Raw genomic sequence first — 20,730 nt, 5'->3', positions numbered from 1 at the left:
TTGGGATTTTTCTTCTTTTCTTTTTTCTCTTGGAGATACTGGGGACTGAACCCAGGGCCTCGTGCATGCTAAGCACGCGCCCTCCCCCTGAGCCCGAGCCCCGCCCCCTGGGGGTTTTGCACTCAGTTTGGATTAATGATGCTTCGCATCCTCGAGGGGCCCGTCTGCTGTGGGTCAGCTGCAGTTTCTGTGGATTCTGCCACTCGATGTTCCCTGAAAGTCAGGAGGGTGTCAGGACAGTTAGGGTCTACCCTTCACCCATTGCTGGTGTTGGCCGGTGTGTTTTGTCCAGCAGAGTCAGCGAGCCAGGGTGGGACTCGGAGCAGCCGGAGTCTGGTGGCAGCTCTCAGAGCCACAGTTCCCACTCTGAATGACACATGGCACTGTGATCTCTTGGGGCCTTTCAGGTTCTCACGTGCTGTGAATGGAACCACAGATCTTGGCAGGGGTGGCGTGGGGATCGCTGATGCCATCGGCCCCATTAGCTGATGAGAGCTTCTCTGTGCAAGGCCAGGGCTGGCTGTACTTGCTTGTGTGGGCTGGTTTGCCGTCTCGAACCCTGACCGAGAGCTGGCGTGTTTATCTGGTCCACTGGGTTCCACGCTGTGAAAACCCTGCCTTCCCACCCAGCCCCATTCCCCGTCCAGCATCTGCATGGACCTGTGGGCACCCAGCCTGCTACCAGGCTGCAGGCAGAGAGGGATGGATGCTCCCCTTTTGGAGGGTGTGATGGGCCAGTGGGAGCCCCATGTCTCCTGAGACCTCATGAGGTTTTTTTCCCATCCAGGCTCAGCTGGAAGCCCAGAGGGCCACACAGGACTTCCAGAGGGCCACCGAGGTGCTCCGTGCCGCCAAGGAGACCATCTCCCTGGCTGAGCAGCGGCTGCTGGAGGACGACAAGCGGCAGTTCGACTCGGCCTGGCAAGAGATGCTGAATCACGCTACCCAGCGGGTACGGTCCCCGTGGGGCGGGTGGGGGTGCATGCGCTGTGTTTGCACGTGTCTGTGTGAGGTGGGCAGCTCGTCAGGGGTGACCCCCAGGCTCCGGGCCGGGCCCCCTTGTCCACCCGATCCAGACTTCCCGCTGGTTTCCCCGAGCAGAGGAACAGACCCCCAGGTGTGTCGTATATCACGGGGTCAACTCCATGGGGTCTCTGCTGGCCTGGGGCTAAGCCATCCTGTGATGCAATGACAGTCACCCGGTGACAGGCACAGCTGTTCCTCCCCTGTCGCTTGAGGTTTGTCTGATTCAGATCATCCCTGCCCGTCCTGACTGTGGCTTCCCAGAGGAACCAGGTCATTTTCTAGGGCCCCTCCCACTGACACTGAGTCTGGGGGGCTGGCCGGGTTTAGAGTCCTAGGCAGGGGACTACCCCCTGGGCCTGGCCTGGGGCGCGGGTGCCGTTGGTGGAAGTGGGGCCGTAGTGGAGGAGGCCAGAACCTGGGGTGCACGGGTCAGCCTTCAGGCTGGGCTGGGATCTGGGGAGCCATGTGTGCTCAGGAAGGGGGCGGTGAATAGCCCTGAATCCTGGCTTTGGTGCCGTCATAATTTGGGCCTTGACTGGCCCCCATGACCTGCCTCTTGGCCACATCGCTCAGAATCAGAAGTGGAGGGGACTGCGCTTGGGTCAGCTGATCTGTCGCTTCTGTGTGCCTCTGCTAGGCTCCTAGGAGTCACGCAGGACGTTCCGGATGCCTCCCTTCCTCGTTTGCCTGGGGGGGAGGGGGCGGTCAGCTGACACGTGGCTTTGGTAGCTCTTTCTGAGGCCTTGGATGGAGGGTCGAGTAAGGGGTTGGGGTGGCAACCCTGGTCTGGACCCCCCGAGAGGCTGCCTGAAGGGCTGGCATAGAACCTTTTCAATGTCACCTGCCCTGGTGGCTCAAGTCCTGGGGGAGCTGATAATTAGACAGCTGTGTGCTTCCTTAAATAGCAAGCCTGACACACAGACGCCTTGGACTTCTCGTCAAAGCTGCATTGACTCTGTACCGCCTCCCCCGGAATCCCAGGCTTCTGGCCGGGGTTGTGCGGCCGTGGGCCTCCTACCCTAGTGGACACGATGCTTGGAGAGCCGGACACAGGTGGGAACAGCTTCCCTGGGTCCACTGGGGAAACGCCAAAGGGGAGGTTGGAAATCTTGAAAATTTTATAAGCCACAGCCTGACAGATGGGGAAAAGGACAGGATGAAAAAAAAAGAGAGTAGTTCCTTCCAAGAAACGAACTGAAGGCCTGCTTTTCCTTCCTGCCCAACTGAGATTGAAATCAGCTAGTCAGCAGTTATTTCAGAAATCACTTAATCTGTTCTTTAAAAAAGAACAAAACATGTTTCTGCTTTTTTTCCCCTTTCTACTTTTTAAGTCCTGGGGTCCAGGAGAGGATGTTCCCAGGCCCTCCACACGCACAACTCCTGGGAGCACAGCTCTCACACCAGCGTCTTTGGGAACGGTGCTTCTCAGGGCTGTGCAGTGCGCAACTTGTGAGAGTGCACAAGCCGGCCCTGGACCTCCTGACGTCATGTGGGGCTCCTTAGGGTCCTGGGAGGGCATCTGATGTGTGCCCTCACTGAGGCCACCGAAGGTTTCTTGGTTGGGAGTGGAGGAGGGTAGCCACTGCCGACGAGCAGGCTCCCTGGGTCCCGGCCAGGATTCTTGCCCCCGGCCCCAGGGCTGCTCTTCCTCTTCCTGAGGTTCCTCCACGTGCCCCGGGCCTGAGATGCAGCTCTCTGACCTGCTGGGAAGGAGAGTTGGAAACTGACAGCAGCAGGAGACAGAGCCCATGCGAAGCTGACCTCGACCACATCCCCACGTTGCTGAGAAAAAACAGCCTGGAGGGGACGTGCTCTCTGGACGTGGCGGGCGGCGCAGACGTCTGTGTGTGGCTGTGCGTGAACGTCCCTGTGACTGAGCCTGCCCCGCGGCCTGCGGGCCTGGCTCGCTCGGCTTCCTGAGTGCTGGCGGACGAAGACAGCGGAAGGTCTGGAATCGCTCCCTGGCTGACTCCTGGATCCTCCAGGAGGCCTGTTTCTTCCAGAGAAGGGAGCTTCCGCTCACCCTCCTCTTCTGAAGGCGCTGCGTGCAGCTCTAGACAAAGACGCAGACCTCAGAAAGGTCCAGGCCGCTTGAGGAATTGGTGGTTTGGGCTGCGTGACCCCCACCCCAGGCATAGAAGAAGGATCCGGGGCTCCCCACGTTCCTTGCCTGAAGGCATCCGTGTGTCCCTTCTGTTCCCTCAGACTTGGGGAGACGGCAGGCAGCCCCACTGGGAGCAGGGCTGGAGCCAGCACCCTAGGACACTGTGAGCCACGTTGCTGCCGGCTTCTCTGTCATCAGGCCACGTGCAGTGCCACGGGCGGGGCCGCGGGGCCAGGTCTCCGCTTAGAGCAGGGTCAGGAGACTGCAGAAGCCGCGGTGGTGGGAGGCAGAGCTGCGCGGGCTGCGCTTCGGGGGGGCCTCCCTGCTGCGCCCACTTGGGCTTTAGGTCGCAGGGCCCCTCTGGCTTCACCTGGTTTAGCCGCGAAGCAGCCCTTAGAGGGAGGTGATGGCTTTTCACCCTCTGGGAGGGAGAGGAGGCCTGGCGTCCTAGGAGGGAGGAGTTGGCGCCTCTGACGTCTGCACGGCGGGACCAGAGCGAGGAAGACGACGACCAGGCTTGGACGTGGGGAGGCGTGAGCTGTCGGGACCCAGCAGCTGCGAGGGGAAGGGAAGCAGAGTCAGTCTCGCCTCCTGGCCCCAGCGTGGAGCTGCCCGGGGCGTGGATCTGAGGCCAGCATGCCCACAAACTGTCTGGCCGGCTCTCCTGGGCTGGTGGGTACGTGCCACCCCGTCCCCTGCAGCCATGAGAAGCCACCCTCCTGGGCCCCTGGCGCCCAGGGCCGCAGGAAGAACCAGAAAGCAGCTGGAAGTGAAGAGCCTGTGAAACCACCTTCCCGGGAGAAAGGACCCTGCTCCTGGCTCTGGTATAGGGGCGTCAGCAAGGGTGGATGGCCTCGGGTGGGGACAGGGACTGGGACAGCTGGACGCGAGGCAGAGGACCGGGCTGGCTGGATGTCTCCTGGTCAGTCCAGGTCACTCTGCTGGGATGGGACCCAGCACTGGCCAGCAGGCCTGTTCAGTGCTGGTCAGTGTCCTGCAGGAAGCGTCTGTCTGAACATCTGTGCTTTGCTGTGAGCAGAGGGCCTGGGCGGAGCAGTGGCCGCAGGGTCAGTAGGGCCTTGGGGACCCAGCTGCCTGCTTGTCCTGCAGCTCCGGGAGGGGCCGTCAGCACTGCTGGGCCCCTATTCTCTCTGTGCTGCTGACCGGGGACCCCGTTCTCTGCTGTCCTCCTCCATGCCTTCTCCAAGGCCACTGCCCTCTGCCTGCCCAGGGCTCTTCTGGCCACTCAGGCCTCAAACCTTCCCAGTGGGAAGCAATGGGTGAGCAGTTTCAGGGTGTCTGGGGTGGGCATGAGGGGCAAGACTGCTGGTCTGTGGGATTTGGGGACCCTTTAGTCATTAGCATCTGCGGAGGCCAATGCACCCGGAGGTGATCACAGAGCCTGGGGGTCGTCCCCAGGACACATCTTCTGGGAAAGAGGGGTCCAGGGCTGTCAGTGCTGGGCATTGATTCCCTGGGAACTTGGCCGCTTCAGGGAAGGAGCGGGAAGCCAGGTGAGGCTCCATCTGCGCCCTGGTGCTCATTCCATGGAGAGCGGGTGCAGGACTGTGCTGAGCCCCGCTTGGTCCAAAGTGCCTTGCCCCTCACGCCCCACAGCCCCCCAGCACTGCCTCGGCTGCCGGGCCCCCTCTGGGCTGCCAGGGGCCTGACAGCCCAAATCCCACTGTGATGCGGTGCTGCTGGGCATCTGCACTGTGAGGCTGGCACACAGTAGGTGCTTCACCAGTGTCTGAGGCTCTGAATTGAATACAATGGTGGTAAATGGAGGAGCGGTGTGGAGGTGGGCGCAGGATCCCCTCAGCCTGGCCTTCACCTTTGTGGAGTCCTGGGCGCCTCGGGGCTGAGCTGAATCTCTTCCTTTCATGCCCTCCACCTTCCCTGTAGAGCCTCCCTGTGCCACCCTCCCTCCTTACCTGCCTGATTCCAGGGTTCAGGGGGAGGGGCCAGTGGGTTACCTAGGAGACGTCACCAAGGCAACCGCTGGGTGACTCCCTGGAGGCAGGAAGTGGAGTGGGGGGCTCTCCTCCACTGCAGGTTGCGTGCCTGTGGGGTGGGGAGCTGGGGTGGGAAGTGGCAGAGGTGGCCGGGTGGCAGGGCCCGTGTGCTGGCAGCTGCTGAGAGCCCTGCTTTTTGCAGGGAACCCTCTGTACCGTCGCCTTAAGTCACAGCTTTCGTAGATCGTCTAAAATGCTTTCAGGCAGCTCCTTACAGGTGAACGCTGCTCTGAGTCCTCCTGCAGGGGAACAGATTGCCACGATACATGGTCTTCCTGTCTGATCAGCTTGGGGTTTGAGTGTTCACGAAGGTCCTACCAGTAAATCCTTAAAGTTTAAGATTGAAGACGAGATGCAGAGTTACCAAGCTCAGGATGTTTTTAGTGCATTTTAGGTCACTGTGACACCTTTGGGGTTCAAGGCATAGGGAAGGATTCTCCCGGCCCTTTGGTCTTGATTGAGGTCATCTAAGCAAGTCTGGGACCGCATGCCAGCTTCTCTCAGGTCCCTCGTTCCCTCCTCTGGCTTTGTTTTAATTGGTTTTTTTTTTTAATATCTCAAGCGTTGAAACCATTGTTTGAATGGTTTTGTGACCCTCAAAATCTGTGAAGTCAGACCCTTCTGGACTGGTTTCTTCTGTGTCCACCAGCTAATTCAGGATGCTTGGGGAGAGGGTGGAACAGCTGAGGTCCCCAGGGCCCGCTGTCCTGCTGCACGTGCCCGGTTCGTGGGTCGCCCAGGTCCCCATGTCTGTGAAGGTCCCGCTGGCGCCACTGCCAGCCCACTGGCTCCTGTCCGAGGGTGGGAGCAGGAGGGGCCCTAAGGCGGTGTCTCAGGACAGGTGGACATCGACTGAATCAGAGAATGTTCCATGACTGTCTCTTGATTTTTGTTTTTCCTTGTTCTTTTGCCTGGTCACACTGCCTCTGCCAGTTTGGCTATTTAATCTTCCCTGACATGACTTTTCCAGAATAGATTAATAGGGAAAAGTGATCCTGTTCTCTTTGGACGTAACGTTAGCCTTCATCTGCCCCTTGAGGCCCTCGAATAAATTTTTTCTAAAAGACAAGTCCCACCCCTACAAGGGACTGCTCTGGGTTTGGCCAGGCTGACCTCTGCTGTCGTTTGAAGGTCATGGAGGCGGAGCAGACCAAGACGAGGAGCGAGCTGGTGCACAAGGAGACGGCAGCCAGGTACAACGCGGCCATGGGGCGCATGCGGCACCTGGAGAAGAAACTCAAGCGAGCCATCAACAAGTCCAAGTGAGCGGGGCCTGGGCTGTGTGCTCGGTGCGGCCGGGGCTGGGCTCTGGGACGCTCAGGCTGTGCCCTCGGCTGTGCGGCTGAGAGCAGGGGCGAGGCCCCGCCCCTCAGCTTACCCGTCAGCGTCCCGGGGCTCGCTGAGTCCCTGACACCCACTCTTTGTGGACCAGGAGCTGATGAAATGGGGCCAGACTGGTTTCAGTGGAGGTTTTCTCCAAGCTCTTCCCCCACCACTCCGGTATACTGCTCTGCAGTAATGATCTCAGGGACAAGCCCCTGCTTCACTCACAATTGCTGGGCCTCCCAGCAAAGAGACAGGACCCAGGGTGGCCCAGGCTCCCCCAGCCCGAGACAGACCCCGAGCTTCACAGAGGGTGAAGGGCTCAAGAGGAAGCATTGTCTCCTCTTAATGCTCAGACCTACGCCCCTCCCAGTTCCTGGAAAGAGCCAGCGTCTCCCGGCCGACCCAGAGCCCAGGGGACCAGTGGAGGACTGACCTTTCTGGTCCTGTCTGGCCTGCTCTGCAGGCTGTCCAATCCCTCCGGTCCTGGACAGAGTCCCTGAGGCCAGCTTGAGCCCCTGTCCGGCCAAGGGGTGGTGTCTCCCTCCCAGGGTGAGCCCAGCCGAGCAGCGTGTGTATCGAGGCAGCTTCTAGGCCTTACATGCTGTTCAGCCTTGGGGAGCTGGCCTGCCCGGAGAGGAGGGCGAGCCAGGCTGCAGGGCCCTGGGACTCGCACGCCCATGTGCGGGTTTCCCATATTGAGGTGGGCCTTCTGTCAGCTCGGCCCTGGTGGACCACCTGCATCTGGTGGGCCTGGGAGTTGGACACACCACCCTCATCTGCTGGCCTCCACGCGAAGCCGAGTAGATGCTGGAGGGTGACCTGGCCGGCCACAGCCACCACCCTGGGACGCCCCATGCAGTGTAGGGGGCCGCTGTGTCAGTGCTCTAACAGGTTCCCTTTCTGTCTCCCACAGGCCGTATTTTGAACTCAAGGCAAAGTACTACATGCAGCTGGAGGTACGTGCAGCCTTTGGCTCTGTAGCCGATGGGACTTTTCTGCACTCCAGGCCCCCTTTCTGCAGTGGGCTTTCAACTGGCCCCACTGCTGTTGGGGAGAGTGAAGAGAGACACGTTCTCTGCTGAGTCTCCGGGCCTCAGGATGGCCTTGGTCTCTGACTCCCTCTGAATCTGCATGCATGCCCTTTCCACACTGTGCTCGGTCAGTGGTTCTCAACGCGCCCCCGGGACCAGAGCATCCGCATGGCCTGGGAGCCTGTCGGCAGTGCAGATTCCCAGGCCGGCTCCAGACCTGCTGAGTTAGAGGCTGTGCAGGTGGGGCCCGGCCAGTGGGGTTCACAGCCCCCAGGGGGTTGGATGCAGTTCAAGAGTGAGCCCCGCAGCGCCAGGGTCAGGTGGTTGGAGGGCGGACTCCTTGGGCCCCCGGCACCCACTGCCGCCTCCCTGCTGGCCTTACTCCGCCAGTGGCAGTTCCCGGGTATCAGAGCTTGCGTTGGTCACTGGGCTGGGAGTCGAGGGCAGTGGCTGCTCCCCTGTTCGGTGCGTGGAGGGCTGTGGAAGAGGAGTTGGTCCCCAGTCCCGTCTTGGGAAGGTCCGCAGAGTGGAGTGGTGGGCACGGAGTGTTTGAAACTGTCAGTCAAAAGCACGGCCAGGCCTGCCTCCCTGACCAAGCCTCCTGTTCTCCTGAGCAGCAGCTGAAGAAGACGGTGGACGACCTGCAGGCCAAGCTGGCCCTGGCGAAGGGCGAGTACAAGGCGGCCCTGCGGAACCTGGAGACCATCTCGGATGAGATCCACGCGCGCCGGCGCTCCGGCACCATGGGGCCCCGGGGCCGCGGCGTCGGGGCTGAGGGCAGCGGCGCGTCCGCTGAGGACCTGTCAGGAGGCAAGGGCGAGTCGGACGCTGTTTCTGGTGAGTTGGGCTTATGTGACCTGCTTTCAGGGCGGAGTCACAGAAGGGCCTGGGGGCTGTTCGGGGGCCTCCCCATTCGGTGTGACACTGTGCTCAAGATACTACTGCGTGTCCCCAGAGTCAGGATTCTGTGGTCCAGCAAGTTTGGAGCATGTAACACCTCCGCACCTAAGATTCCAGATACGAATTAGCTATTCAAGGCTCTGAGAAGTCCTGCAGGGAAGAACCGTTGTCTAGAATAGGGACTTTGGTTTAGACTGGATTAGTGTCCTGGCCTCCCCATTATGACCAGGACAGGACAATAAGGTTGGGTCTCCATTTCTTCACCAGTAAAGCGGGGCCTGTGGTGGTCCCTAGTCTGGTGCATCGAGTGGTGTCCAGGATCCAGTGCAGGGATGTGGGCGCTCAGGGGACGCTCCACACGTGGTGCCCGACCCCAGGGATCTCTTTCCAGGGCCATCCATTGGGGAATGGATAGTGGGGGCTGCCGTGCGCCCTTTATGTCCATCAGCCCTGTCTCTGCACACTTTCTTCGCCTCCTCTGTGGAATGCTGGCTGCTGGCTCTGCCCTGAGCTCCCCCCTCAGGTGTTTTTTTCATTCAGCCAACAAATGTTTGTGTTAGGCCCAGGGTAAAAAGGAGATTGTAATTTGAGCATCTCTGATGGGAGAACTTTAGTCTGCATCATCTCCTGAGCCCCATGTGGAGAGAAATGTGAAGCTCAGAGAGGTCAAGTAACTTGACCAAGGCCACACAGTGAGTTGTGAAGGTGGGACGTGAACTCGGATCTAAGCCCGCTTTCTCTGCCCAGCATTACTTCTCATCGATGGGCATCCTCGCTGGGGCGCTGCAGGCTGTTTCCACAGATGAGGGAGGAAGAAAAGGGAATAGGATTGTGTGTGGGGCTGAGGCGGCTTTCTGACCCCGAGAATGACGTGTCTCTGGGCCTTGGTTCTTTTGGTCCACAAAATAAGCGGGGTACAGACTCCAGAGCCCTGTGAAAGAACTGCATTCCTTCATGGCAAATAGTGATGTCGGTGGGCTGAGCGTGTCTTGTATGAGATCATGAGTCACCTGGGAGGTGACGAAGGCCCCAGCAGACACGTCACACAGGGCTGTCCGGGCCTGCGGGTCTGCCTGTGGAAGAAGCCGGCCCCAGGTCTGGCCTCCTTTGTTCGTGATGCGTGGCACAGGCCAGCCCTCTTCCCGGGCATGTGGGGGCCTGTTTTGGGGACTGAGGTAGAGAGAAGCCCTGACCTGTGGCTGAATTCACCTTCCACCACCAGGCAGTGTCTGGTGACAGTGACTTCTAGGGGGATGCTGTGGAGTGATGGTGAGGACATGAGCATCCCTGGGACCCAGCGGGGGGCCAGGTGCCTCCTGCTGGGCGTCCACGGTGGCGGGATCCTGCGGTGGCCATGTCCCATGGGGCCCCGACCAGAGGCGCTGGGGGCCGTGGGTCAGGGCCCGGGTGACAGCTGATCTCTCATCACAGTGGCCTCCGAGGCGTTCGAGGATGATAACTGCAGCACCTTTGTGTCTGAAGACGACTCGGAAACCCAGTCCCTGTCCAGCTTCAGCTCGGGCCCCACCAGCCCGTTGGAGATGCCTGAGCGCTTCCCCGCGGCCGTCAGGCCCGGCAGCCTGGACCTGCCCAGCCCCGTGTCGCTGTCGGAGTTCGGGGCACTGTTCCCTGTGCTGGGCCCTCGCAGCGAATGCAGCGGGGCCTCCTCCCCCGAGTGCGAGGTAGAGCGAGGTGAGCAGTGGTGCCCATCCCGTCCCATCTCAGGAGCTGTGCCCAGGGCCCCCGCAGCCGGCTCCCTGTGCCCCTGGACCTCGGATGGGTCCCTGCGCACGTGCCGTCGGTGTGGGGCACACGTGGCTCCCGCCTCCACTCCTGATCGGTCTCCTTAAAGGACAGCCCGGGTTCTGTCTCCCGTGAGACAGGGAGGGCTGTTTCCTGCTGCCAGCCAGGTGTCACACCTCTCTCTGAAGATGAGGGATGGAGACAGCCCTCGAGGAACAGGCAGCAGGCAGCCCCATGACAGGACCCTCTGGGCCAGGCTGGGCGGGGCGGCACCGGGAGAGCCCGGAGGGTGAGCCGGCTGACGGGTCGGGGACTCACTGGTGGTCTTTACATTTCCCAGGAGACAGGGCGGAAGGGGCAGAGAACAAAACGAGTGACAAAGCCAATCACCAGCACCGGGGCCTCAGCAGCAGCAGCGGGGACGGCGGCAAGGGCCCCAGCGGCCAGGCGGCAGAGGGCCAGGCCCTGGAGGCCCGGATGCGGCGGCTGTCCCTCCAGCGCTCCACGGCCGGGGACGCGGGCTTCGCCGACGCCAAGGCGGTGCAGGTCGGCTGACCCGTGCGGGGCTCGGGCCCCAGCGCGCACACGCCGGTATTTATACACGAAACTGTACGGAGAACGTCGTGCCAATAATCCTTGAATATATGCCAAATCTTAAGCGTTTCCTCTAAACTGCACTAGTGAAGTTTCGGTGACCTTGAGGGCTGAAGAGGTCTCTTCTGGGGCAGGGCTCTGGGCTGGTGAGTTTTTCACCGCAGAGTTGTCGTGGCAGGTGGGCTGGGACGTTACCTGTCAGGGTCGCGGAAGCAATAACTGGTTCCCAGGAAGGGCCTTGAGCCAGGAGAGGGGTCGGGGAGCTCAGCCCCCCGGGGTCAACGGCTCCCTCTCCCCGCCTCCCCCTGCATCGTTCGGGAAAATGGACTTGCTCACTCCTTTCCATCCCAGGGGATCTGGAGGAAAACAGGAACCTAAGACAAAACTCAGATATTCAGAACTACATCTTTTTGACCCAGCGAAGGCTTAAAAGAGATCCAAGAACACAATTCACATTCATTACCTCTGGTTTTCAGAGGGGGCTTTTAACAAAAGTGTGTTTGCTGGGACATGAATTAAAATCCTGTTCTAGAAAAGGTTACTGTGAGCTGCACTTTTGGGGGGGGCGGGTGAATGCCAGGGGCAGCGGGGGCCTGTGGCAGAAGGGGACTTGCGGCTGTGGGAGCGAAGGTGCCGCCGCACCAGCTCATCTGACCAGCCAAGTGGACTGACCGACTCGGACGTGCACGTGCGCCAGGGTCGCCGCTCTTGTCTAGACTGACCAGGTGTTGACTTCTCTGTAGGCTGTAACTTTAAAAATAAAACTTTATTTAAGGGTTGTGCTGCACTAGCATTTCTTAGAGGAAATGGTTCCTGCAAGCTAGGAGAGGGGTAGGCATGCATCGGCAAAGGCTGTTCTGTAGAAGCAATGGCGTCTGTTATGCTAATGGTGTCAGTGTTATAAGACTGCGTTCTCGTTTTCACGGTTACACATATTTAGGGCGCTGTATTTTATTTGTCCTTTTTTTGTTAAGAAAACTTAGTATCCCGAGAAGAAAAAACAAAACCACCCATCCAAGCTGCCCGCTGTCAGCTCACACGCGTGTCATTTGTAATCTCTTCATCCTGTCGTGCTTTCTCCTTTTTTAATGACTGATCCGGTCTCCTAATTACAAGGTTATTTTGTACTTGTCTTAATACCTCGAGTGTAATAAAAATGACTTGAGAAAATGTCTACTTCACTCCGTGACTTCGGATGATGTCCTGATGCTGCCCAAGTCTTCTGTCCTAGGCGGCCTTCTGACCCCGAGGGACAGCGGGACGCGGTGCTCTGGGTTCTCACTGCCCTCAAGGGCCCGGGTCCCGAGGAGCTCACCCTGACCCCCGAGGCCTGAGCCAGGAGGCCCCCGGCGGGCGCTGCGGACACACGGCAGGGAGCAGAGCCGAGGCCGTGATGTCGGAGCCGTGGGTCTCCTTCCGGGGCACCCGGGAGTCTCAGTAAGTGACTCGGGGACCCTTGGGCCCTGGACTCTGAATTGCTCCCCATTTGATCCTCTTCTTTTTCCACATGGGTCCAGGCAGAATGGCCCTTGCGCTTGCCTGGCCATCTCGAGCTCTGCTCACAGCTGTGCCGCAGACAGAACGCAGCAGCGCGGCACAGCACGCTGTGCACACAGGCCTCCGCCCCGGGCTTTGGAAGGCAGGGATCATGTCTTATTTTACATCATGTACAAGATCTTCAACACAAAAGGTTCAATTGTATGTTTGTAATAAATGTATCTCTTATATTCTTCCGATTTTTTTCTTTAAAGAGTCATAGGAAATTAAATTAATCCACCTAAAATATGCTAAAAGTGAAAGCACGAAATATTTACCAAAGTGAAATTTCATCTGTAGAACCATCTACCGCCATCCTGAATGTGAAGGAACAGACTTTTTTTTTTTTTTTTTTTTTTTGTAAAAGCAAATTTTAGTGCAAATAATGAGTTCTCTTTCAGGTGGAACATACCACATGAAGTCCTTTAAACAATTTCTCTAGGTTAAACTATGCAGTTTCCATAAGTATAAACATTTTATTTCAATTAAAGATAATAGAAATACAAAATAAGAAGTTTTTGTAATTAGAGATGAAAAATTCCACAGTAATTTTTAGATCTTTAAAATCTTGAACATCATTCTACTCCAATGGATTTTTATGTAAACAATGGGGAATTTACACAAGACAGTAGTATCTTAGCAGTTTTTCAAATGCAGCCCAAATACCACGTATGAAATTCTCAACTGCACCTTCTTTAGAGTGCCGTTCCCACCAGAGCAGAGCTACAGCGCAATGGAACAATACAAGCCAAACTGTGATGTGTCAGACTGCTGCTGTCATCGGTCCTCTTTACGTGAGTCGGTAGGAGGCAGGGCTCTAACGCCAACGACCTTTACTCTTAAGCATGAGCATCTTAGTGCTAATCAGTATTAAAGCTTTAATCCTCTCATAACCTCTGGGCAACAATAAACACAGAAAGTCATAAATAACGCAGAAGTAAAATCGTACGGGAACGTGATTCATTTGGTAATGAGTTGCCCAAGACGCACGGGGGGTCACGACACAAGCGGGTTTAACGTACAGCATGCTCTCTGCCAAAGACAAACAGAATGTAAGCACTTCGGGGTGTCCCCAGCCCCGGGCCACCCCAGGAGCCTATGTCCCTCACTTCCTCCCCTGGTCTCAGCTCCCTCTTCTCAAGGGCGCCCCCACCCCCCAGCGCTGGCTGAGCCTCCTCTCCTCACCTACTCCCGGCTACACTCGGGCCCTAAGTGCAGGCTCACTCCACGTGCGCACAAAACCACGTCAATGGTACTTCTGAGTGACGCAGGCTGACTATATACAGTTCTCACTGAACACCCCGACTTCAGCACCAGGTTGCACAGTCATGGTTTCAGAGATTAAACTCTGTTCTGTTGTATTCAGTGTCCTGGAGATTCGTGTCCTCATCTGAAGAGCTGATGTTGCTTTAAGTACCGAATCCAGAAATTGCTGAGCTTTCTCCATCACTGAAGCTGTGTTGTCCTGACGGGGGCAATACTGTTAAAGTCCAAGAAAAATGGTCCTTCTTGTTTAGGCAGAAAAGTACTGGGGATGATATTGTAGATCCCAGCAGGTATCGTTTCCAGTTCCAGGTAGCAAAACCCACACCTACGTTCAGGGAAAATGAGAGCGAGGTTTACAGCAGCCGCCGCCGCCACGAACACTAAAGGATAAAGCAGACGATCCGAACGCCAGCCTTACCTGTAGTCACCGCTGGATTTCCTCTGGAAGCCGTGGGGCCCAGGGTCTCCCGCCACAGAAACCGCTACGATTTCAAACCCAACGCTGTACTGCCTGGCAGAGGGAGAGCGGGGTCACTGCTGCTGCTTCTCAAACTGCATTTCACACCAAATACCAAATATAGTTCATGTGGATTTAAAAAATAAGGTAAAAAATAAAACTATAAAGGTACTAGAAGAAACTGGTGAAAATGTATTTGACACTAAGGTGAGAGTTCCTGCCCCCAGCAAAATAAAGCAGAACAGACAGACCTGATTGCTTTAAAATGAAAAAACTTTTTTTTTTCTCTGTGAGACAAAAATCTAGGAAAAGTACCTGCAAATATGTGAAGGCGTTAATACCCTTACATTCATACCCTTACTCACGCTTACAATTAAGAAAAAATGACAACTTCGACAGAAAAAATGGGCAAAAAGATAAATACATGAGCAAAGGAAAAAATCCACACTGTCAACAGTTTCACCTGGTCAATCTACCTAGAAATTACGTACAGAAGGGCAATCAGGTACCGTATTTCACCTATCAAAGTGGCAAAGGGTTTTAAAAACAGCTCAGTCTTATTGAAAGGATTATCAGTTTCTTTTAAGCCTAGTTTTATCTGGAAGCTAGTAGTATTTTTACCTCTATTCTCTGTATTGAAACCTTTTAAAATTGTGAAATAGAACACAATGTACATCAAGCAACTACGTGGCTTAACAAGTAACCTGTGAAGAGAACACACAACTGGGTCACCCACCCTGGTCAGCAACACCCCGTCCTTCGTGGCCCGCGGCCCCGGAGCTGAGCCGTCGGGCGACCGCTGTCCTGCACCGAGGCATGCACCCCCAGGCACCTTGTCTTGGCCTCGCACAGGTGGAGTCACACAGCGTGCATTTTGCTGGCCCCCGAGACCCACCCACCATGCTGCGCGGAGCTCTAATTTTCCACTGTTACATGGACTCTGTTGGCTGACTTTTATAATCTTAATACCACTCATGAAACTTTGGGTTGTTTCAAATTGTTGGTCAGTTTATTGACCATTCGGATTCTCTCGTGATATACCTGTTCAAGGTTTTGTTTTATTTTTTAAAAGCAGTGGGGAGGGCAGAGCTCAGCGGTAGAGCACATGCTTAGCAATGCACGAGGTCATGAGTTCAATCTCCAGTCCCTCCATTAAATAAAAAATAAGTAAATCTAATCATCTCTCCTTCCCCTCAAAAAAAAAAACCCAAAAACAAAAACAAAACTGCAGACTTTTTTCTTACTAATGTAGGACATCTACAAATCTTTTTGTGTGCTCTGTGTCTTCAGAAATCTTTCCTTACTCTGGTTATTACTCCTGTATTGTAACCTCCTGGGACTGACTTTCAGATTTGAAGTGGCCCCTAATATTAATTATTCCAGCAGCATTTACTGAACAGTGTCCTGCCCCCCTCCCCTGCAATACCAAATCTTTATGAGAGATCAAGTGTCCACATGCGTGTATGTCTGTTTCAAAACCTGGCCCTGTTCCATGAGAAGCTCATTCTAATATATCATTCTTCATGTAAGGAAGTTACTTGTCACAAACCTCGGTCCTCTCAGCTCAATCAGTAATGGCCCAGGCTTTTCTATGTGGAACTGGTAAATGGGGTTATTTCTGTGAGTCTCTTGAAAATTGCCACATCCTCCAGCCGTCTGACCGCTCCACTTCCCATTGATCTAATAAAACAAAGGTTCTGTGTTAACAAAGCTTCACATTCTCCAATTCTACTTTGAAGACAAAATCTGCACCCTGAAATAAAATTTTTTAAAAAGCAGCGCTCCACTCTGGCCGCACCCCCTCCCCCGACGGCGGCCGGGCCTCTCCCTCCCCGTGGGAGCCAGGCCACCATCGAGTTCTCCCTGCCGGGGGTTCGCCCTCCAGCCCCCTCCACACACCGAGCCCACCCTGCAGTCAGTCTGAGATCCTCCTGATGAGATCCACCCCCGGCCTTCCCCACCGGCCACGGCAGCACCGAGTGCTGCCCACTGAAGGGCTCGTATCCAGCCCAGCCTGGAGACTCCCCACACTTCCCTGGTACTCCTGCCCAGCCTCAGATGCCTTTATCTTATAAGAAAGTGTTAAATGTGGCGGGGAGGCTGGGAAGAGGAGAAAAGGTGAATGGAGTGCTGAGATTTCAATGAGACTATGACCCAGAGAAAACTTCTCTCACCTGTTTTGATACGGTGTATGGTGAGGGAATCTTTGAAAAGGTAAAGCTGCATGCTGAGTACACCTAGAATAAAAGAAAAATTATTACAGTGATAAAGTTTATCTTATAAAAACACGGACGTGATGAGAGAATGTTCTGGAAGACTACAAAATCAGCTGGCACAGAGGAGGGTCATGGTTCTGCCGGCAGCCTGGCTCCTGTCCTGGCTTCTTTGATGCCAACTGTGTGACTCGGGACAAGTCACACCCTCTCCAGGCCTTGGCTTCTGCTCTGAAGAACGAAGGCTGAAAGCAGCTCCCCCGTGCCCTTTTCATCACTAAAATCTCTTCAAACTGAGCTGCTGTAACTGACGCAGGGTGAACAAATCTCGGCAGAGCAGAATTACGAGGACCAGCCCAGCTTCACGGGAGCAGTGTGTTTCCAGGCAGTCGAGTTCCTTCCACTAGGTTCCAAGTCCTCATTTCACAGACAAAGGAGGTTGCACCACTTGCTCTGTGACTTCTTGTCCAACATACATCCCCTTAGGACCAAGCTCTCAAGACTACTACGTTCATCTGGAATGTCATTCAGAGAAACATCGTTTTCTGTAGGAAGCGTCCCCATCATTTACAACTGAACTGTTACACAGCAACAGACAGGGATCCGGTTCAGAAACAACCAGAGGCAGTCCCGCTGACAGAGCAGAGCCCGCCTGGGACCGCACGGCCCCGCCTGGCGCGCCAGGCGGCTTACTCACCCGGACTGTGTAATGCAGGGTGTTCTGTTTTTCATACTGAGAAACCACCAATGTAAAGGTATGGGTCCCGGGTGTGGTTAGCTTTATCTTAGTCAAATAGTGAGGGCTGTTAATTCGAATCCCATCAATGTACGGAGGTGGGTCAGCTGCAAATAAACAAACAGGGTTACAGAAGAAGACGGGACTTGATTTCTTCAGTTTTTAAGTTTTATGGTTGATGGCAGGAAAAGAAAATGGATGGACATCCCCTTAATTCTACCTTTAAAATATAATGGCACTAAACAATTACAATTTCAATGAAAAGCTTTACAAATTAAATAACTTAAAGCTTTAAACAGTAACCACGAAGCAGGACGCAGTCTGCCGGGATGCTCTCAGTGAGCCGCGTTAATCCCTGCCCTTTGCCCTGCACTGTGGTCTCTCTAGCAGAGGATTTTAAAGTCAGGATTAGCTTCTTTTTTGATTTTGAGGAAAATTTTTAAAAAGATACAAAGAAGTATATAAACACGTATCTATATTCCCCACCACTGAGAATTAAATGAACAGTTTTTGGTCACACCCGCTTCTTTATAACCAGCACCCCTGCATCTGACTCCACTCCGCTCGGATGGAGCTGATGGGCATCGTTTCCTACTTTCACACCCACTTCCCTAAAAATAATGATACACGTGACTTCTGTGTATCTGAGAAAACCGACAGTACGTGTCCTGTTTTATAGCTTTCATTTCCCACCATGTTTTTGAGATCCCTGTTGATCTACCTGGTACGGTTTATTCCTTTTAAAACCGCATGCACGCCTGCGTGGGCTGTGGTAGGAACACGGCACGTTTTATCTCTGCTCCCCGACCCAGTTATCCGGGCCACGTGCATATGCAGGTTAAATATTCTCCTATTACAAACAAGGCTGCCTGATACATTCTGACAGCCTGACGAATCAAGGCTGATACAATAAAATCCCTTCACGCATCTCAATTATGTATCATTTAAGATGAACGCTGCGAACACTTAATATTTATAATGTAATTTGTAGAAAAACTTAACACTGTAGTATCTCAAACAGGCAGTAAGTCTCGCTTGCTTAGAGGTGGTGTGATCCAGTGTGAAGAGGGAAAAAACCGGCGCGTCTGGGACCCGGAACAGGTCTGACCTACGCTGGGCTTACTCCCCTGTCAGATGGGGAACAGGCAGCCCTGCCTGACCACAGGGTGATGTGATGACAGTGAAACTATAGACCAGAAAGTACCCTGAAATGGCAAGTCACTATGTGTACGAGAGGGAGCACTGTATTTAAAAAGTAAAAAAATGCAAGTAAAAAGAGTAACAAGTTGTCTGAAATTCAAAACATATGTAACATGTCAGGACTGCCAGGAATACACTCCCAGCGCTGGTGCTTTTCTGGCCGTATAATGATCAACGTGAAAAATGGAAAATGTGGCCAGGTTCGCCTGGTGTTTCCTACTGGACCTACTGTGTGCCGGCCCACCTCAGACAATCCAGGTGGCTTGCCTGGCAGGAGTGAGTGGCGGCCCACCTCGGGGCGGGCTGGGGGAGACGGCGGAGCTTTCTTGGGACTGAGCCCGCCTCCCACCACTGCCCACCTCCCTGCACACCTTCCCCAGCAACTGCTGCCACCTCACAGCCCTTCCTGAAGACACTCTGACTGGGCGCCAGCCCACCTCTCTTTTCAAGGTCCTCGTCAAGGTCAACAGCCTCATCTCCAACCTAATCTCGCTGGACCTCGGAAACAGCAACAGGTGGCCGTGGCCACGCTCTTCCCCCGTTACGTGAGGCCTTCCTCGACTTCACCAGGTACTGGTCACACTCTTCGGCGGTACCTTCTCTGCTTACCCTTAAAATGCGAGAGTCCGAGAGCCCGGTCCTGGCTGTCCTGAGCCCGTAGCCCCTCCACATGGGACTCCCGCAGTCCTCTCGTCCCTCGCCTCCTCCACCTGCCTCAACCTCACCCCAGGACCCCGCTCCTCTCCGCTCCTTCACCTGGAAAGCTAACAGGGTCTCAGATTTAGCACAGCCGAAAACTAACTTGTGACTTTACTGCACAGCGCACCTGCTCCCAGCAACACGCACTCACCTCAATGAAGGCCGCACACGCCCTCTAGTGCTCAAGCCAGAAAACCAGGGGTACCTCTCAGCCCCCGCTGCCCCAGGTCACCTCAGCAAGTCCTGACCTCCCGACCAAAGCCCCAGTCTGCTGGCTCTTCATCTCCACCTCCACCCTCCATGTCCCATGTGAGTAAAACCCCCTCACTGGTCCCCCCGCCTCCTCCACTTCTGTCCCCTCCAACATATTCTACAAAGAATTTTCTTAAAAAAGCACCAGGCCCCGCCCCTCTCCTGACCCAGGCCCTCCGGCGGCCTTCCACCGCACTCAGAGCAAGACCCAGCCCCTCCCTGTGGCTTCTGGGCCCTGTGACCTAAGCCGGCCCTCCTTCCCTCTGCTCTGACCCACAACTCCCCGGCGCGCCAGCCTCCTTCCCGGCCCAGGAAGCTCCGTCGTCTTCTCCCTTCAGGGTCCCTGCACTAGGAGCACGTGCAGTTCTTTGTGTGACTGACTCGTCTTTGTCACTCAGAGTCCCTTGTATCCCTTCTCAAAAAGGCCTTCCACGGCCACCCCACAATGTCACCCAGAGGTCACTAACACGTGACCCTACTTACTTCTTTACACACACATATCACTATCTGGGTTATTTTTGCTCATCTGTCTCCTGGACTAGAACATAAACTTAACAGTTCCTATCATGTCGTAATGAGAGAAAAGTTTTCTTACTGTGAAAGCAAAATGGTTTCAAACACAGTATGTTAAGCGCCCAAGGAGACCTGCAGAGGGAAGATTCCCTTTGCCTGGCAGAGATGGTCACAGAGGGAGTAACATAAGCTGGACCTTAATCACGCTCACTACACAGAACAGGGCAGAAGGCACACGTGGGCAAGGGAGGGGTTGTCGGCAAAGCGGCTGTGGGAGGAGGGGCTGAGGGGGCGCTGGTCCCTTGCTGACAGCAATGTGCAAGACTGTGGAAATCCCAAATTCCAGGGGGTCTCCCAATTTAAAACAAATCAGAACACACGAGCATAAATACCCACCCACCTGTCTGAGCAGTTTCTATTAGTCTATCAGCATAATTATCATTATCAATGTCTGCATATTATTTACAAAAAATTGTCATTTTCCACTTAATCACGTAAACAGAGTCGCAATGTTTGTTTCAATGTCTGTTTACGGACACGTACCTGGGTAGTAAACTTTTTTCCCGTCAGTCTTGTATACAACCATTGTGATAAATTCTCGATTATTTGCAAAATCATCCTAAAAGCACAAAGAGTCCACTGCGGTTAGGAAAACGGGCTTGAAATGCTCCTGCCTCTGTGTGTGGGGTGGGGAGGGAGGGCGGAGGAGGTTATTTCTAATTTTAGGAGCATTTCTGTTTAGTACTATAAAAAATGCCTGAATTAAACTGTCATTTCAATAGGTAACCACAGTGTAGGAAGCAACACACTAACGAAGGCTTTGAAGCCACTGGAATTACGGTATCCTTTATAGGGTCAGGAGTCAAAGTTTCCAAACTCCCTTTTAATGTTAATATTCTTAAGATCTAAAGCACATACAACCAACACTAAAACCCTCACTAAAAAGCATAAACTCGCTCACGTTTTTCTTCAGAGGTGATTTCTGAGCAAGATTTTAAGCGTACAATTACAAACTATCAATTTCCTTAGAGGGAAATACTCTTTTATCTAAGAAAACACTATTTTCAAGCCACTGATACAAGTAAGACAGGCTGGTGGTAGTGACATCTCGCGCACAGC

At 54.7% G+C, this 20,730-nt stretch overlaps 2 protein-coding genes across 4 annotated transcripts in view; one reads left to right on the top strand and one right to left on the bottom strand.

Moving 5' to 3' along the window:
- Window positions 1–11,920, top strand: part of SH3BP5 (SH3 domain binding protein 5) — a 65,530-nt gene extending 53,610 nt beyond the window's left edge. The window contains exons 4-9 of the mRNA XM_010988995.3: window positions 788–952; window positions 6,277–6,407; window positions 7,385–7,427; window positions 8,120–8,339; window positions 9,834–10,094; window positions 10,486–11,920. Coding sequence (XP_010987297.2) covers window positions 788–952; window positions 6,277–6,407; window positions 7,385–7,427; window positions 8,120–8,339; window positions 9,834–10,094; window positions 10,486–10,700 — 1,035 coding nt within the window. The 3' untranslated portion in view covers window positions 10,701–11,920. The remainder of the gene's footprint in view (window positions 1–787; window positions 953–6,276; window positions 6,408–7,384; window positions 7,428–8,119; window positions 8,340–9,833; window positions 10,095–10,485) is intronic.
- Window positions 11,921–12,731: 811 nt separating this feature from the next.
- The window catches only part of CAPN7 (calpain 7), a 45,458-nt gene continuing 37,459 nt past the window's right edge, over window positions 12,732–20,730 (bottom strand). The window contains exons 16-21 of one of the 3 annotated variants that reach the window (XM_031466454.2): window positions 20,155–20,230; window positions 16,909–17,054; window positions 16,173–16,235; window positions 15,548–15,678; window positions 13,960–14,052; window positions 12,732–13,866 (exon numbers count right to left, since the gene is read on the bottom strand). In XM_031466454.2, coding sequence (XP_031322314.2) covers window positions 13,722–13,866; window positions 13,960–14,052; window positions 15,548–15,678; window positions 16,173–16,235; window positions 16,909–17,054; window positions 20,155–20,230 — 654 coding nt within the window. In that variant the 3' untranslated portion in view covers window positions 12,732–13,721. Of the gene's footprint in view, window positions 13,867–13,959; window positions 14,094–15,547; window positions 15,679–16,172; window positions 16,236–16,908; window positions 17,055–20,154; window positions 20,231–20,730 lie in introns of all 3 variants that reach the window. The other 2 variants (XR_004141362.2, XM_064490840.1) reach the window with 2 other exon arrangements.

This window comes from Camelus dromedarius, chromosome 2, assembly GCF_036321535.1.
Source record: "Camelus dromedarius isolate mCamDro1 chromosome 2, mCamDro1.pat, whole genome shotgun sequence".
Classification (NCBI taxonomy): domain Eukaryota; kingdom Metazoa; phylum Chordata; class Mammalia; order Artiodactyla; family Camelidae; genus Camelus; species Camelus dromedarius.
The sequence above is the reverse complement of the archived record's forward strand: the minus strand, read 5'-3'. Positions and strand labels throughout refer to the sequence as shown.